The 18,480-nt window shown below is 41.6% G+C and overlaps 1 protein-coding gene across 1 annotated transcript in view; it reads right to left on the reverse strand.

The window, feature by feature from the left end:
• Positions 1-15,513: 15,513 nt before the first annotated feature.
• Positions 15,514-18,480, reverse strand: part of LOC110525730 (LIM domain kinase 2) — a 37,486-nt gene continuing 34,519 nt past the window's right edge. The window contains exon 16 of the mRNA XM_036979875.2: positions 15,514-18,326. Within this exon, the coding sequence (XP_036835770.1) occupies positions 18,122-18,326 (205 nt within the window). The 3' untranslated portion in view covers positions 15,514-18,121. The remainder of the gene's footprint in view (positions 18,327-18,480) is intronic.

Consider the following 18,480-nt stretch of genomic DNA (forward strand, 5'->3'; position numbering starts at 1 on the left):
GTGATTGCTTTGCAATGCTTGCAGTTAGCCACTGTCACCAATTCCTTCCAAACCACTTATTGTTGAATTTGCGATTTCGAACTTGTTGTGTAATGTTTATGTCCAATGGCCGATGAGCACCGATACGTTTTATCTAAAATTTCTCTTCATTATTTCTCTTCATATGACAAGGATTAAAAATGATTTGCCAGTAGATTGTCGACTTGATTCATGATGATGACTGCTTGCTAAGATTTTGAAAGTATGATGTTGACATGATCAGTCCAATCAAAGCTACTGTACATATCACGTGATTTGATGTCCTTTTATCTGTGGCCTTCTTGAATCGGCACTTCTAATGTAACTCTATGGCAGCACCAAAGAGGCTAGAACTTTCTAGCTCTACCCTTAGACTTGGCGGTGATGTAGTGTCCCCATGAGTGACAGTACACTGAGCCAATCATGGTGCAACGCTCTGTATTTTCTGCTGGCTTGCCCCAGTCGACGTCTCCCGCCTTCTCGCCATCCCCGATCCACTTTTCATTTTCCATTTGTTTTGTCTTACACACCTGGTTTCAATTCCCCAATTACTTGTTCATTATTTAACCCTCTGTTCCCCCATGTTTGTTTGTGAGTAATTGTTTGTATGTAGTACGGTCATTTTATGTAGGCGCTCTTTTTTGTATTGCATTTGTATCTGTTGAGTAAAGTACGTTTATTTAATCATATCTGCTATCTTGCGCCTGACTTCTCTACACCAGCTACACACAGACCTCATTACAAATAGAGAGATCATGCACAAAGTAGCCTATGCAAGCACGTGAAACATATTCACACGCACGCCGAACACAGCCTAGTTGAAACGGAATATTATCTGCTGGCGGCAAGTGTGCAACTCAACTGGTTTAGGCACGAAGCAGTTCACATAAAACTGACCGTACACAGATGAATTGGTAGCCGGTAGGGTAGGAAAGACGTTTCAACATATCTACCAGCAAATGTTAACTAAGGCAACAATGGGTATGCAACCCAGGTATTGAAAAGGTTTAGTCCGAAGTGTTGGTTAGTAGGCTATTTCTAATGCGCAATTGTCATGTTCTGTTTCATGTTCTGTTTGCATCAGGGGCGCAGGCCTGGGATTACAGAGGTGCACCCACTGGGGAGCCAGGCCCTAAACTGTCCACTGCAATAAAAAACAAAGTTCCACCAAAAGTAGGCATATCATTCCAATCCCGATGAAAAAACATTGGTTGTTTACCGTAATGGCTGGCTTTAGGAGCATTGCTTGGAGAGCAACTGCCAGACCGTGCGCCTTTTCTGTCAATTTTAGAAAGCAGAGAGTGCCATTTGCTTTGCGGGTCAGTTGTTTAGGCTGTGCGCGGATTGCTTTGAATTTGATGTCGGCATTTGATATTTTGCTTGTAAGCCTTGTAATATTATAGCCAGCGGTTAATTTAATTGAGCCCTCCCTTTTGGTGACCACTCGAAACCAAAAGCTGTTTTATTGTTATTAAAATATAGGTTGTGATAGCTGTAAACCTAGTTGATATTTTCATTTATTCGTCCAATAGGCTAGTGCAATTATGTAGGCCTAATGGTATGAAAACAAACACGTTAAAAACTTGCTATTTAGAGCATTTCCACAAAATACATGTCTTGTTTTTGGCTTCAAATACAATACCAATTGTAGGCTGTAACACACGTGACCGAATGATAATTGAGATAATGCAAATAATGAATGATTACCTAGTTGGGTTTTAAAAAAAGTGCTTCTTGCTGTAGGCCTAAATCATCCTCTGCCTGCATCCCTACCTGTAGCCTACCTGCCTCTGCTATAATGCATGTCCACCTCTCACTCTATCAGTCTTGCTTGTCTATCTTCCTGAATTACAATTATATATTCTATTAGATTAATCTTGATGCCAAAACGTCATTAAATATTGGTAAGTTATTTAGCTATAGTGTCGATATAATGAGCACCCAGGTACTGCTTAGATAACACAATAATATCAGACAGAGACAAGCTGGCCGGAGGATAAACTGTCGCTGGCCGCCTCTACGTTGGCTACTGTAGCAATATTAATATTATCGGAGCGGTCTTGTTGATACAAACGGTTTCAATGTTCTCCGATCCGCCTCGTTCGTTGATACAACGTTTAATTATTCTCAGAAACACCTTGTTGATGAAATGCTTCAATATTCGCAGAACGTTTCCCTTCCCTGGCGAACATGCCAATACAAAAATGAGCTAGCTGGGCACACACATTACAAGGAACATTTCTGAATGCAGAGCAACAATTTTGGTGGTAAGCACACGAGACAATGACACTGTCATAGTACACTGTATGCGCGTTCCACAAGGGTGACTTCATATAGCCTATAGCAGGGGGTCTGCAGCCTTTTTCATATGTGTGACAATTTACAATTGATCCTACAATTTCTAAGGATCTGTGTGCCACTTATTATTTTCAAATAAACATTGTAGGCTTCTCAACTGTGCCCAGAAAATGTCTAACTGCCCACAAACTGAATAGCATAATTCTACCTGGCTAATAGACAGAGACGCTGTCCATTCAGCCACACCCCACGGAGCTCCACTATGCCTACCTGTGAGGCGCTGTCCATTCAGCGGTGCTGAATAAAATAAATATTTTTCTTTATTCCTTGGTTGAGTTTGTTTGTGTTTATTCATCCTTATCGATTGTAGGCCTACGTAATTCCTTTGATGTGTGCCGTTTATGTCTATGCATGTGTAGGATTTACAGTATCTGGCATAGTTTTCATTCGCAGTCAGCTGTTTTATGCTCCAGTTACTTTCTCATTGATGTCAGTATTTGAAGTCGGCCTTGATAGCGTGTATTACGCATCTATTTCATGTTGCACTGTATGCACTGTCCACAAGTGGGCTAAATGAGTCAATGTAGTTTATGCATAATTCGGTTGAGTAATACACTGTTCAAGCCATTCCACAGACCGTTAAACCTAATACAAACCTAATATTGAGGTGTTAATGTCTGACATTTTTGTTTGTTTTTGCTATTCTCCAAATAGCATTTGCCGGTACATAGTATGCACATTTACATCACAATTTGGCAGTGCACTATTTCTGACAGTTTTATAACCTTTATCAAAACATTAAAAAGCTAAGTCACTGATCTTACTGTGAGCTTCCTGATTGAAGCTTGCTCTGCCCCCCTTTATGACATCCCACCAATGAAGTGATGTGATTTTTGATAATGTGACTTCTCTGCAAGGGCTTTATAGTTGAGATTTTCTCTTGTCAGACCAATAAAATAAATGGTCAGGATTAAGCCGTCCTAGTTCATATGTTCCACTCTTTCTGAATTCCCCCTATAGATATTTTCCTAATATTTGAAACTTGTTTTATTGATTTTTTTACCAGAAATTGCAGTAACAGCCTGTTATATTCTGAAATTATCGCAGTATAGCTGCCGGCTGTGCTACGTAAAGCTTGAGGCCGTTTTCACAGACAGGGCTTAGATTAAGCCAGGAGTAGGCCTTAATGTGTACTAATTAAACTAGGACATTTAAGTAGCTTTCATGAACGTGGCTTAAATTTGGCTTAGTTAGTTGGAGACTATGGAGTCCTGGAGTAAGGTTAGTAAACCTAAATGAGAACCTAATCAGGTTTAACCCAGGTGTTAAGTGTGAGCACATGTTGTTGGTCTAATGGGGCTCATAAAAACCCAGAAGGGAATAGAAAACACAATTACTGGTGTGAATCTTGAGACAAAACAGAGGCAGAAATAATTAGTTCAAAAAACTTTAGTGAGTATGAAAAAATGCTACTAAAACAAATGTTGTCAAACCATCCAGTTATTGAAAGTAAAAACCATACTACTGCTACTGAGCAAAATAAAAATAGTGGTTGGGCTGCAATTTGCAGTGAATTCAATGCAAATGAAAATGTAACCACAAGAAGAGTACAACAACTTCAGGTGAGAAATCTTCATTATTATCAGTATTTCACATTTTTCATATTCATATTTTTGTGACATCACTTATATTGAATGATATCTGCCTTTATAGACTCCGTGGAAGAACCATAAACTGGCTTTAAAAAGAGAGAATGCAGAGATCAGAAGAGAGTGATTTACTACTGGTGGTGGACCACCAAAAAAAGGCAAGACTGATGAATTGAGTGACTTCCTGTCTGGAATAATAAAGCGCCAGCAACCTCTGGCTGGTATACCAGACGATGACCAACCTCTGGATGGTATACCAGACGATGACCAACCTCTGGATGGTATACCAGACGATGACCAACCTCTGGCTGGTATACCAGACGATGACCAACCTCTGGCTGGTATACCAGACGATGACCATTTGGACAGTTCAGATGAAGAACTGAGCACAAATGGTACATATACCAAAGAAAGTAAATTGGTTACTTGCTTTGGTAAATATATTCCACTATCTGTGTCAATCATTATTCTTCTTTCATTCTAAGGATCATATGAGTTTATTTGTGCTTCTAACAGTGTTCTTTTTCCAGAGGAAAGGAATCTGAACAGGGTGGAAGAGCTAGTGCACAATGAGTGTGTACCCTCCACATCTGCTATAACATCCCTGAGAGAAGATGTTGCCACCACCTTTCAGCAGAGAACAAAAAAGATGACCATGCATGAAAAGTTAGCCAGGGAATTTCATGAGCATAAAATACAAATAAAATAAGAAATATCTGAAGGAAGAACATGAAATAAAAATGAGAATTCTACAGGTTGAATTGGATATGAAGTTGGAAGAGAGAGGTATAATCCCCCAAAAGATACAGAAATGAGACAATGGTGATTACCAGCCATGGTGAACAATGTGATATGTAAAAAATACATGTTTTGTCATTTGGATATTCACGGGTGAGAGTATTTTAATCACCACAAACTACATTTTAAACCAGCCTTGGTTTAGTCAATCAATCTTGCTGAAAACTATTTGCATTTTGTACAGAACAAACATTATCAAAGCAAAAATAAGCCATAATAAATGAATCTCATCTAGTTGTGCTGCAATGTGAAAGCAACTTTGTGTGCAAGTCTTCATTGGCCATTGCCATTGCCTGCCCCACCCATGGCCACATCTGCTTGATCCTGATCTTCCATGGGAGGAGTAGTTGTGCAGCACAGCTGTAGCAATGATCACCTTGCAGCATCTTCTTGGCTTGAAGCAAAGTGTATTGCGTAAACACTGGAATTGATTTTTCCATACTCCAAACATATGCTCGACCATCCCTCTCGTGCGGATATGAGCTCGGTTGTATCTTTGCTGCTTAGCTGTTGTGGGATTTATGTATGGAGTGAATAAAATGTTACTCTGACCATATCCAGTGTCACCAAGTAGTAGTACACTATGTTGTCCTCTCCGAAACTGAGCACACAATGACGAGTTGAGAAAAATCCTTGAAATCATGAGTTGCACCTTTCCAACGGGCAACAATGTTTGAAAACTGTAAATTAGGAGTGCACACACCCTGAACATTGATGGAAAACCAGTTCTTACGGTTCCTGTACACCTCAGCATCAGGAGTTGATGGACACTTTATGGGAACGTGACATCCAGCTATACAGCCAATCACTCCTGGGATGTGCCCATATTCATAGAATTGCACTTTATAATTGGCTTGGCCAGCAGCATCAGGAAATGTAGACTCCTCAGTTCACAAATGGCCCTGCAGACTTTGGAAACTATTCTACACACAGTTGCTTCATTGGCACCACACAAATCACCAGTTTCACAATGAAAGATTCCAGATACCAAAAACCTAAAGGTGATCAGAACTTGGAGAGAATTGAGTAAAGGCCTTCCTCTTTGAGAGAGAGGAAAGTCTAAGCTCAAGCAAAGATATTATCTCCGATGCATTTTCTTCGTACATATGAAAGCGGTCTCGAAAAGCTATTTCATCAAATTAATTAAATGGATTACTCCTATCCACAAGTACTCATCTGGCTGGCCTCTGTAGTGCATGTTGGACTTCATTTAGATATTCCAAATAGTCCATGCTCCCTCACAAACAGTACTAAGCAGAAGTTAAATCTGCCTCTTTGAAGGATTCATTTAAGCTTCAATTCAGTCTTAGAGTAGCTCTAATCCTCCCTCTTGCAATCAGCTTTGTTTAATCCAGAACAGGCTAAATCTACCACTATTTTAAGATAAGTCTGTGCAAGTCGCTTTGAGTTAAGCCAGCTCAAACATGCATTTTAGTCTGGGACTAGGCTTAAACCTTGTCTGTGAAACTAGAGGTTACCCTATGTGTGGTAACCTAACCTAGACTACACCACCTTCTGTTTAATGAGGGGAAGGACCTCAACTTTAAGGCTTAGAATGTTCCCTGCACAGCATGGGTGGATTGGCAGTCTGGCAATTCTGCCAGAAGGGTCGGACCATCTTTTAATGGGGTGGGCTGGTCGAAATTGACAAAACAAAACTTAACAAAAAAATTATATATCAAAATACAATAATGGACTTTTGTGCTATTTCTCTGTTGTCGGCCTCCCTAACAAGATGGGTCTGCCCAGTTTTCTGATTGGCTGAGCTGAGGTAGCTCAAATTCACATTCAAAGTTAAACGAGCATCATTAAAGAGAGTGAGACTTACCATGACTCTGTCAGTCACTATTTCAGAACAGAAAAACGGAAAGGTGGTGCCGAAAAAGTTAGAGACCAAAAAAAGTGCTTGACACCGACGCTGCTAAATGTGTGAAAATAATCGACTTATTTGCTGAAAATTCTGGTTCTGCTGGTCCGAGTGGTGTGTCTGTGAGAAATTACAGGTCAGATGCTGTGGTGCAGCTGAGGTAGGAAGAAAACAGACACGCACACTGACACAGATCATGTATTTTGGCCGTATATTGTATGACATATATTTCATACCTACTATAGTAGGCTAATTAGGAAGGGAGATTCAGTGGAACATTTAGACACTAGGCTACTTGCAATATAGCCTGACAAGTTGTTAGATTGGCTTTTATAACACATAGGTCAGGCAATAGCCATCTACTAGACATTTAATCAGTGCCTTTTACTTAACATAAGTCAATATGTTTTACAATAAAGGGGACTGTCAATTTAGGGCCTGTCTGTGTATTTGACTTGTTTTATCAAATTTTTATTTGCTTCTGTATCTCAGTCTATTCAGCCCAGCTGGTGGGTTTTTGAGCTGTAGAAACAAGTGTCTCTGGTGTCAGATTACATTTACATAGCCACCAACACTGATGGCTGGTAAGTCCTGCCTATCTCCCGCTTGTTTCATTCACTGAAAGGCCCGTCACTACTTGGCAGGAAGATTCACATACGCACGCTACACTGTCAAACGAAGCACAACACTGGAAATCTATTCGCATCCACATCAACTAGTCCAGGCATTGTTCTTTGACAAGCACAGAAAGTTGTATAGGAATTCTATAGAAGAAAACAGAGAGGGTGAGAGAGAGACTGCCAGTTCCTAAATGTAGCCATTGGCTGTGTTATACAGCCAAAACATTAAGGAACGGTCTGTCTCTTTCTCTCCTTCTCTCACTCTGTTTTCTTCTATTGAATTATATGTAAGCCTAATATGTAAACACTTAGCTAAGTGGGCGGGGGGGGAACACTTGACATGCATTCATTTGAAATATGTATTTAGGCTGTTATAAGGTATTATGAAACTGGTTGTTTGGATCCTGGATGCTGATTGGACAAGCAGTGTTACAAGCTGTGTTGTATTGGCAGTCACAGACATACCTATGCCTGTTAACAGTTCCATCTGATAGTGATCACTGCGTCTCCATAAGAATATCATGTTCATGTTGCTTCCAAATCATCTCTTATATTTATCTCAACTTGCACTTTATTTCCCCTTGCTTCCAGTCTAGCATTTAGTTTTGTACAGCGGGGGTTAATAAACTCAGCAAAAAAACGTCCTTTCACTGCCAACTGCGCTTATTTTCAACAAACTTAACATGTGTAAATATTTGTATGAACATAAGAACTCAACAACTGAGACATAAACTAAACAAGTTCCACAGACATGTGACTAACATAAATGGAATAATATGTTCTTGACATAGGGGGGTCAAAATCCAAAGTAACAGTATCTGGTGTGGCCACCAGCTGCATTAAGTACTGCAGGGCAACTCCTCCTCATGGACTGCACCAGATTTACCAGCTCTTGCTGTGAGATGTTACCCCACTTTTCCATCTAGGCACCTGCAAGTTCCCGGACATTTCTGGGGGAATGGCCCTAGCCCTCACCCTTGAGATCCGGGCTCTTCTCTGCCCATGGCAGAACACTGACATTCCTGTCTTGCAGGAAATCACGCACAGAACGAGCAGTATGGCTGGTGGAATTGTCATGCTGGAGTATCACATGAGGGAGGAGGATGTCTTCCCTGTAACGTACAGCTTTGAGATTACCTGCAATGACAACAAGCTCAGTCCGTTGATGCTGTGACACACCGCCCCAGACCATGACGGACCCTCCACCTCCAAATCGATCCCGCTCCAGAGTACAGGCCTCGGTGTAACGCTCATTCCTTCAACAATAAACGCAAATCCGACCATCACCCCTAGTGAGACAAAACCGCGACTCGCCAGTGAAGAGCACTTTTTGCCAGCCCTGTCTGGTCCAGCGACAGTGGGTTTGTGCCCATAGGCGACGTTGTTGCCGGTGATGTCTGGTGAGGACCTGCCTTACAAAAGGCCTGCAAGCCCTCGGACCAGCCTCTCTCAGCCTATTGCGGACAGTCTAAACACTGATGGTGGGATTGTGCGTTCCTGGTGTAACGGGCAGTTGTTGCCATTCTGTACCTGTCCCGCAGTTGTGATGTTCAGATGTACCGATCCTGTGCAGGTGTTGTTACACGTGGTCTGCCACTGCGAGGGTGATCAGCTGTCCAACCTGTCTCCCTGTTGCGTGTCTAAGGCGTCTCACAGTACGGTCTTTGCAATTTATTGCCCTGGCCACATCTGCAGTCCTCATGCCTCCTTGCAGCATGCCTTAGGCACGTTCCCACAGATGAGCAGGGACCCTGGGCATCTTTCTTTTGGTGTTTTTCAGTCAGTAGAAAAGCCTCTTTAGTGTCTTAAGGTTTCATAATGTGACCTTAATTGCCTTCCGTCTGTAAGCTGTTAACGACTTAACGGCTTAACGACCATTCCACAGGTGCATGTTCATTGATTGTTTATGGTTCATTGAACAAGCATGGGAAACAGTGTTTAAACCCTTTCAATGAAGATCTGTGAAGTTATTTGGATTTTTACAAATTATCTTTGAAAGACAGGGTCCTGAAAAAGGGACGTTTCTTTTTTTGCTGAGTGTATATGTAAGAAAGCCTGTCCCTTTAAGAACTCAGTGATAACGTCACATCTATCACAAGCTGGCACAGTGTTAAGTTCATTACCAAGTGCAGTTTGCGACCTATTGCTGTGAACACAAATCTCAGTTTTTGGACATAATTTCCTTTCTGACCAAAAACTGAAATATCACATTTACATAAGTATTCAGACGCTTTACTCAATACTTTGTTGAAGCACCTTTGGCAGAGATAACAGCCTTGAGTCTTCTTGGGTATGACGCTACAAGCTTGGCACACCTGTATGCCATTCTCCCATTCTTCTCTGCAGATCCTCTCAAGCTCTGTCAGATTGGATGGAGAGCGTCGCTGCACAGCTATTTTCAGCTCTCTCCAGAGATATTCGATCGGGTTTAAGTCCGGGCTCTGGCGGGGCCATTCAAGGCCATTCAGACACTTGTCCCAAAGCCTCTCCTGCGTTGTCTTGGCTGTGTGCTTAGGGTCGTTGTCCTGTTGAAAGGTGAACCTTCGCTTCATCAGACCACATAATCTTGTTTCTCATGGTCTGAGTCCTTCAGGTCCCTTTTGGCAAACTCCAAACGGGCTGTCATGTGCCTTTTACTGAGGGGTGGCTTCCATGTGGCCACTCTACTATAAAGGCCTGATTGGTGGAGTGCTGCAGAAATGGTTGTCGATCTGAAAGGTTCTCCCATCTCCACAGAGGAACTCTGGAGAGTTTTCTCAGTTTGGCCGGGCGGCCAGCTTTAGGAAGAGTCTTGTTGGTTCCAAACTTCATCCATTTAAGAATGATGGAGACCACTGTGTTCTTGGGGACCTTCAATGCTGCAGACACCTCGTGGCTTGTTTTTTTCTTCGACATGCACGGTCAACTGTGGGACCTTATATAGACAGGTGTGTGCCTTTCCAAATCATGTCCAATCAATTGAATTTACCACAGGTGGACTCCAGTCAAGGTGTAGAAACTTCAAGGATTATCAATGGAAACAGGATGCACCGGAGCTCAATTTCAAGTCTCATAGCAAAGGGTCTGAATACTTATGTAAACAGTTGTTTTTATTTTTAATACAGTTGCAAAAATGTCAAAAAACTTGATTTCGCTTTGTCGTTATGGGGTATTGTGTGTAGATTGCTGAGGAAAAAATATAATTATTTTAGAATAAGGCTGTAAATTAAATATTTTTGGAAAAAGTCAAGGGGCCTGAGTACTTTCCAAATGCACTGCATATACAAAAGTACAAAGTGAGGAACATACAGAAATGGTTTGTCGAGATCGGTGTGGGAGAACTTGACTGGCATGCACAAAACCCTGACCTCAACCCCATCAAACACCTTGGGGATGACTTGGAACACCGACTGCAAAACAGGCCTAATCGCCCAAAATCAGTGCCAAACCTCACTAACGCTCGTGGCTGAATGGAAGCAAGTGCCCTGCAGCAATGTTCCAACATCTAGTGGAAAGCTTTCCCAGAAGAGTGGAGGCTGTTATAGCAGCAAAGGGAGGACCACTTCATATTAATGCCCATGATTTTGGAATGAGATGTTCGATGAGCAGATGTCCAGATACTTTTGGTCATGTAGTGTGTATGTACTTGTTTTAACATTAGGCTATAGCCTACAAATAGCTATACCACGTAGTCATAGGCCTATTAGTCTATAGGCCTACTGGTAATTGTTTTTTTTCCCCTCAACTGGCCGAATGGCGGAGCTTACCTTCAGGAAGTTGGTTCATTTTCTTTAACATCATTGTGAGAGCAGCACAAAGTGCACTCCAATCTCTTAAAATGAGATCTCATCAAGATCTTTTGCCTGTCCCTTATAGTCATACTCATCACTTATTATTGTTAATAACACCTCATTTATAATGAGATTTTAGGATATTGATAAGGGAATTATGCTTAAAGGTAATGATTAAAGAATCCCACCCTGAAACGTAACTAATTAGTGATTATTAGTTTATGTAGCATGTATAATGAATGATTAAAGTACTAAACGTAGCATGTATAATGAATGATTAAAGTACTAAACGTAAGTCCAATAAGGTTTGGTAGAGAAATGTGTGTGTGTGTGTGTGTGTACAGAGAACAATACAGAGAACAATTCAACTGTGTTTGACCCGATCTGGCTAGAACTCTGAGAAACTTATGATAGGACAGGGAGTCCTTTTCAAGGTTCCTCTAATCTCAGGGGAATGGAACTGTCGGCTTGGTAGTGATAAACAGTGGTGAGAACTCACCTACTGTTCGTGTGTATGTATGTGCATAGGATATCTACTATTTTTTTTATTTTTTATTTTTTTATTTCACCTTTATTTAACCAGGTAGGCTAGTTGAGAACAAGTTCTCATTTGCAACTGCGACCTGGCCAAGATAAGGCATAGCAGTGTGAACAGACAACACAGAGTTACACATGGAGTAAACAATTAACAAGTCAATAACACAGTAGAAAAAAGGGGAGTCTATATATACATTGTGTGCAAAAGGCATGAGAAGGTAGGCAAATAATTACAATTATGCAGATTAACACTGGAGTGATAAATGATCAGATGGTTATGTACAGGTAGAGATATTGGTGTGCAAAAGAGCAGAAAAATAAATAAATAAAAACAGTATGGGGATGAGGTAGGTGAAAATGGGTGGGCTATTTACCAATAGACTATGTACAGCTGCAGCGATCGGTTAGCTGCTCAGATAGCAGATGTTTGAAGTTGGTGAGGGAGATAAAAGTCTCCAACTTCAGCGATTTTTGCAATTCCTTCCAGTCACAGGCAGCAGAGAACTGGAACGAAAGGCGGCCAAATGAGGTGTTGGCTTTAGGGATGATCAGTGAGATACACCTGCTGGAGCGCGTGCTACGGATGGGTGTTGCCATCGTAACCAGTGAACTGAGATAAGGCGGAGCTTTACCTAGCATGGACTTGTAGATGACCTGGAGCCAGTGGGTCTGGCGACGAATATGTAGCGAGGGCCAGCCGACTAGAGCCTATTTGTGTGTAGGTATGTGCGTAAGTAGGGAGCAAGTTATAAAATGAATGTCTTTGTATTATGGACATCAGAGCGCTCTCATGAATAAACTAGAACAAAGTCTTTGCCTAATTCTTATTAACCCTAGCAACCTAGGGGAAAATTGGTCAAAGCTTATTGATTGTTAGTTATCATTGGGATTGAAAATTCTCTTGACAGATGGTTAGCTGAAGCTTTTTTTTGTGTGTGTCAAAACTCAACAGAGCGCGCCACGAGGCAGAATATACAGTATGCCTTGAATGAAACCAAAATACAAGAAAGGCCAATAGTTTGTTAACACCATCTGCTCTAATACGCTCATGAAACAGTAATTCAAGAAGATCTAAATGCATGTTCCCATGAAATAGAACGTTTTATTTATATGATACGTTTGGGCATAGGCAGAGGTTGTGTTATATGCATATTCTACACTGAACAAAAATATAATTGCAACATGCAACAATTTCAAAGATTTTACTGAGTTACAGTTCATATAAGGAAATCATTGCGACATGGGGACGTGCGTTATCATGATGGAACATGAGGTGATGGCAGCGGATGAATGTCACGATAATGGGCTCAGATCTCGTAACAGTATCTCTGTGCATTCAAATTGTCATAGATAAAATGCAATTTTGATCGTTGCCCGTGGCTTTTTTATTTTTTATTTCACCTTTATCTAACCAGGTAGGCCAGTTGAGGTCAAGTTCTCATTTACAACTGCGACCTGGCCAAGATAAAGCAACACAGAGTTACACATGGGATAAACAAACGTACAGTCAAAAACACAATAGAAAAATCTATATACAGTGTGTGCAAATGCAGTAAGATTAGGGAGGCAATAAATAGCCCATTGTGGCAAAATAATTACAAATTAGCATTAACACTGGAGTGATAGATGTGCAGAAGATGAATGTGCAAGTAGAGATACTGGGATGCAAAGGAGCAAAAAAAACAAAAACAATATGGGGATGAGGTAGTTGGGTGGGCTATTTACAGATGGGCTGTGTACAGGTGCAATGATCGATAAGCTGCTCTGACAGCTGATGCTTAAAGTTAGTGAGGGAGATATAAGACTCCAGCTTCAGTGATTTTTGCAATTCGTTCCAGTCATTGGCAGCAGAGAACTGGAAGGAACAGCGGCCAAAGGAGGAGTTGACTTTGGGGATGACCAGTGAAATATACCTGTTGGAGTGCGTGCTACGGGTGTGTGCTGCTATGGGGACTAGTGAGCTGAGATAAGGCGGCGCTTTACCTAGCAAAGACTTATAGATGACCTGGAGCCAGTGGGTTTGGCGACGAATATGAAGCGAGAGCCAGCCAACGAGGGCATACAGGTCGAAGGGGTGTGTAATATATGGGGCTTTGGTGACAAAACAAATGGCACTGTGATAGACGACATCCAGTTTGCTGAGTAGAGTGTTGGAGGCTATTTTGTAAATGACATCCCTGAAGTCAAGGATTGGTAGGATTGTCAGTTTTACGAGGGAATGTTTGGCAGCATGAGTGAAGGAGGCTTTGTTGCAAAATTGGAAGCCGATTCTAGATTTTATTTTGGATTGGAGATGCTTACTGTGAGTCTGACCAGACACCTAGGTATTTGTAGTTGTCCACATATTCTAAGTCAGAATTGAGTAGTGATGCTAGACGGGCGGGCGGGTAGCGATCAGTTGAAGAGCGTGCATTTAGTTTTACTTGCATTTAAGAGAAGTTGGAGGCCACGGAAGGAGTGTTGTATGGCATTGACGCATGTCGGGAGGTTAATTAACACAGTGTCCAAAGGGCCAGAAGTATACAGAATGGTGTTGTCTGTGTAGAGGTGGATCAGCAAATCACCAGCAGCAAGAACGACATCATTGATGTATACAGAGAAAATAGTCGGCCCGAGAATTGATCCTTGTGGCACCCCCATAGAGACTGCCAGAGGTCCGGACAACAGGCCCTCCGATTTGACACACTGAACTCTGAGAAGTAGTTGGTGAACCAGGAGAGGCAGTCATTTGAGAAACCAAGGCTGCGAAGTCTGCCGAGAAGAATGTGGTGATTGACAGTCGAAAGCCTTGACCAGGTCGATGAAGACGGCTGCACAATATTGTCTTTGTCTATGGCGGTTATATTGTTTAGGACCTTGAGCGTGGCTGAGGTGCACCCATGACCAGCTCGGAAACCAGATTGCATAGCGGAGAAGGTATGGTGGGATTTGAAATGGTCGGTGATCTGTTTGTTATCTTGGCTTTCGAAGACTTATGTCTGCCCACAACAAACCCCACCCCCACCAGGCACTCTGTTCACAACGTTGACATCAGCAAACCACTCGGCCACATGACGCCACTGCCTGAAACAGTTGAAACCAGGAATCATCCTGTGAAGAACACATTTCTCCATTGTGCCAGTGCCAGTGACCATTCCCACTGATGTTGGTTACAAAGCTAAACTGCAGTCCGGTCAAGACACTGGTGAAAACGATGACAGTTTGTGCAGAAATTCTTTGGTTGTGCAAACCCAGTTTCATTAGCTGGTCTCAGACCATCCTACAAGTGAAGAAGCTGGAGGTCCTGGGCTGGTGTGTTACATGTGATCTGTGGTTGTGAAGCCGGTTGGGCGTACTGCCAAATTCTCCTAAAACGTTCATTTCTCTTGTAGTAGAGAAATGAACATTCAATTCTCTGGCAAGTGTGGACATTTCTGCAGTCAGCATGCCAAATGCACGCTCCCTCAATTTGAGACATCTGTGGTATTGCGTTGTGTGACAAAACTGCACATTTTAGAGTGGCCTTTTGTCCCCCAGCACAAGGTGCACCTGTGTAATGATCATGCTGTTTAACCAGCTTCTTGATATGCCACACCTGTCAGATGGATGGATTATCTTGGCAAATGACAATGACATAATTTCACTAACAGGGATGTAAACTAATTTGTGCAAAAACATTTCAAGAAATAAGCTTTTTGTGCATATGAAACATTTCTGGGATCTTTTATTTAATCTCATGAAACATGGGACCAACACTTTACATGTTGTGTGTATATTTTTGTTCAGTATATAATGAAAGGCTTATTCAACTTTTCAACTGCCGTTCCTTCACCTAAAACAAAATTGCACTACACATTCTTGTACCATGGAAAATGTTAAACTTGTAAAAACTGTAGGTACAGATCTTTTGTTTTGTCTCATGGGTTTCATAACCACGTCTAAAAACAATTCAATAATGATGAGACGGAAGACAGAAATGCAGTTCAAACATTTATATAGAACGTGATTATCTCAACACATACATCCCCCATGATGCTCTGCTGCACAATCCCAATTCATCACAACTCTCTCAATTTAAAACGTAATTTAGCTGAAACCTGCTATTCCTGTTAAGAGAATGAGTCATGCTCACTGGGAATTAAATTAGACTATCAGAGACGCAAAGTTACACAAAGCCACCCTCTAGTGGTCATCTACCTCCATTTACAAGGGGAGGGGAGGATTTCGGTGTGTGCCACTGAAGTAAATAATGTTGTTTGTAAAGTTAGCACCATAGGCAAAAAAAATAAACTCCTTTCAAAATGCTATTGTTTAATTCATTAAATTAATTCAACACTATGGTGATATAAATGATAGTGGTTACAATTTGTACAAGTCAGTACCATAGAAAGATTATGCTATCAAACAAACCTCAAAGTTTATTTAATCTTCATATTGTACAAAATGTCTAAACAAAATATATAAACCCTTGATTCTCAGATAGATTCATATATACATTTCTTACAGCAAACTTCACAAAAACAAATAAATCCAGTTTTTTTATTTATACAAGTCACTTTTTAGTAAGTTGTACAATGCCTTTGAGAGCAGAGCTCCATTTACTACACATATTCAGTGTCTAATCAGCAGCTGAGATTCTGACACACATACAGAGCTGTGTTGAGTAGTCATTAAAGCCAAGTGCAGTCCAAATTCTGTTTTTCCTGTGTTTTGAATAATTGTCCTACAGCTGCTGAAATGAACACAGTAAGTGTGAAAAAATGTGATCAATATTATTTCCTGATAGTTGCTGGTTGAAAATACAATCTACACAGAACCTTCTAATCAGCAGGTTTGCATGGGTGAGAGTTTCAGCTTTCCATGGTGACATCATGCAGTAAATTGGTTAAATGAGTTCCAAACCTCTGCCAATAACAGCTAGTTTTCCTCTCCCCACTCAGACCACTCCCAGACAGTTCTAGCAAAATTCTTGCTTGAGAAATAGTTTTGCTAAAAAGCTATTTTTGCCCATTTTAATGGAATTATATTACAGTAAGGTACTTACATTGTTACCCAGAAATGATTTGATATTGATATAAAAATGGCTGCATTGGGCCTTTAACATCAAGCACCAGGTACCGGTCTGGTTCTGAAAGTGTGCTAGCTTAGCTACATGTGAAAACAACCATATTAATTTCATTCTATAAACTCCAAATCAGTCAATAGCTCTAAAAATCCCCAAATCACAATTCAATTTAAAATCTGTCCATGACTGCACATGAACAGATAAAGTCATATGGAGTTAATAAAGTGGAATGAAAACATTTAGCGAATGGTAAGAAAATCTATACACAACCATTACCACCCTCTACAGTAACTTGAAGTCGGTAGATGCCCCATAAACCCTCCACTGACAAAGGCATCAGCATGCTTTAGCTTGGCTGGCTAGTCCAAGTCGGCTAGGTGAACCAAGTGTGCTCGCATACTCGCTTGAAAAACAAGAAAAAAAGTGGCAATAGTACCGTTTGCCCATTTTGAGACGCCGTAGCCAGTATACACTTCATCAAAGTAGTCCGAATGAATCTAAGGTAACTCAAGAAATCTGTCATTCATTTTTATGTTTTTGCTTAGGAGATCTTAGTTGCACAATTTTACATCTAACTAAGATGTTTGGAGCTGTATTTCTTAATGACAAAATTTTCATGAAAACGCGTTGTCTCTCATTGAATGACAACAAAGACTTTATTGAAGAATCCCTACCTTTGACCAATCACATCTGAACACCTGAAAAAAAACCTCACCAAATGTCACAAAATGTCATAATATATATATGCACAAACTCTTCCGAAATGTTTTGGCTGGAAAGCATGTGGACGCCTTAAGACTAAAGGATGAGTGCACATGATTACACTTAACGGTTGTAGAGTGGATCTGATTCCATCAGTTTGAAAGTTCTCTCTAAGATCAAGGACCTCAGAGAGTCACACCTCAAGGTGAAGCACTGTTCAACAACTATTTTTCTGGTCGGTGAGCTCATAACATTCATTTGACACAGCTCCACATATTTCTCTGACTGATGTGACTTGGCCTCCTCAGAGAGAGTGTTCGTTTTGTCCTTAGACATGTCCTCCTGATGGTTAACAAACTTCACTCCAAACTCCCTGCCTTGCATTAACTCTGAGCCAGTCATCAATCAAGCCAGTCTGTCACACATCTCTGTTTTCTCTGCTGCTGCCTGCCTGCCTGCTGAAGGAGTCTTCTCATGGGCTGGGTCTCATCTCTACATTCCACACTCAGCAAACTTCAACTTCAGACCAACCCCAAAAAAACAACCCAGTGAAAAACACAACAGCTTTCACGTGGGGATTGATATTAAATGCTGTGGAGAGATCACTCTCAATATGATTCCTCATTTTATAGAGACAGTGCACCACATAACATGTTCTGGTAATATGGTAAAAATAGATGTGTACCCTGCATGTCCTGGTGTTTGGGTTTTTTGTCCAGCTAGCTCAGGGTATCCAGTTCCCAGATGGCACGAGTTAGGTCCGTCTTCCCCACTCCTCATCCAGTGCAGCAGTCCAGACGGTGGTCCTGGAAGGTGGGCTAGGTGCTGTTGTCAGCCAGGCTGGGATCCTCAGCAGGGGCTGGCGTTGGGGGTGTGGACTGGGACGGAGAGGAGCTGTCTTTGGGGGGGTGGAGTCGACACAGTCTCTGGTGCAGCTCTTCCAGTTCGGCTGGCAGAGGGATACCCATCTCCTGGTTGAGGTACAGGGCTTCGAAACAGTCCTCCAGCTTCTGGGAGGCAGGCCTGGGGAGGGAGTGGGGGTAGACGGGGGGGGGGGGGGGGGGGGGGGGGGGTTACAACCAGGAATGTAGCTAGGCAGGCAGGTCAGGATGAGGGAGTGTCCCTGGGAAAGCAGCCTGAGCCTTTGAGCCTTCAATTACAGAATGTTTTGTAAACA

The sequence above is a fragment of the Oncorhynchus mykiss genome, chromosome 6 (assembly GCF_057628025.1).
Source record: "Oncorhynchus mykiss isolate SJ-2025 chromosome 6, ASM5762802v1, whole genome shotgun sequence".
In the NCBI taxonomy this organism is placed as follows: domain Eukaryota; kingdom Metazoa; phylum Chordata; class Actinopteri; order Salmoniformes; family Salmonidae; genus Oncorhynchus; species Oncorhynchus mykiss.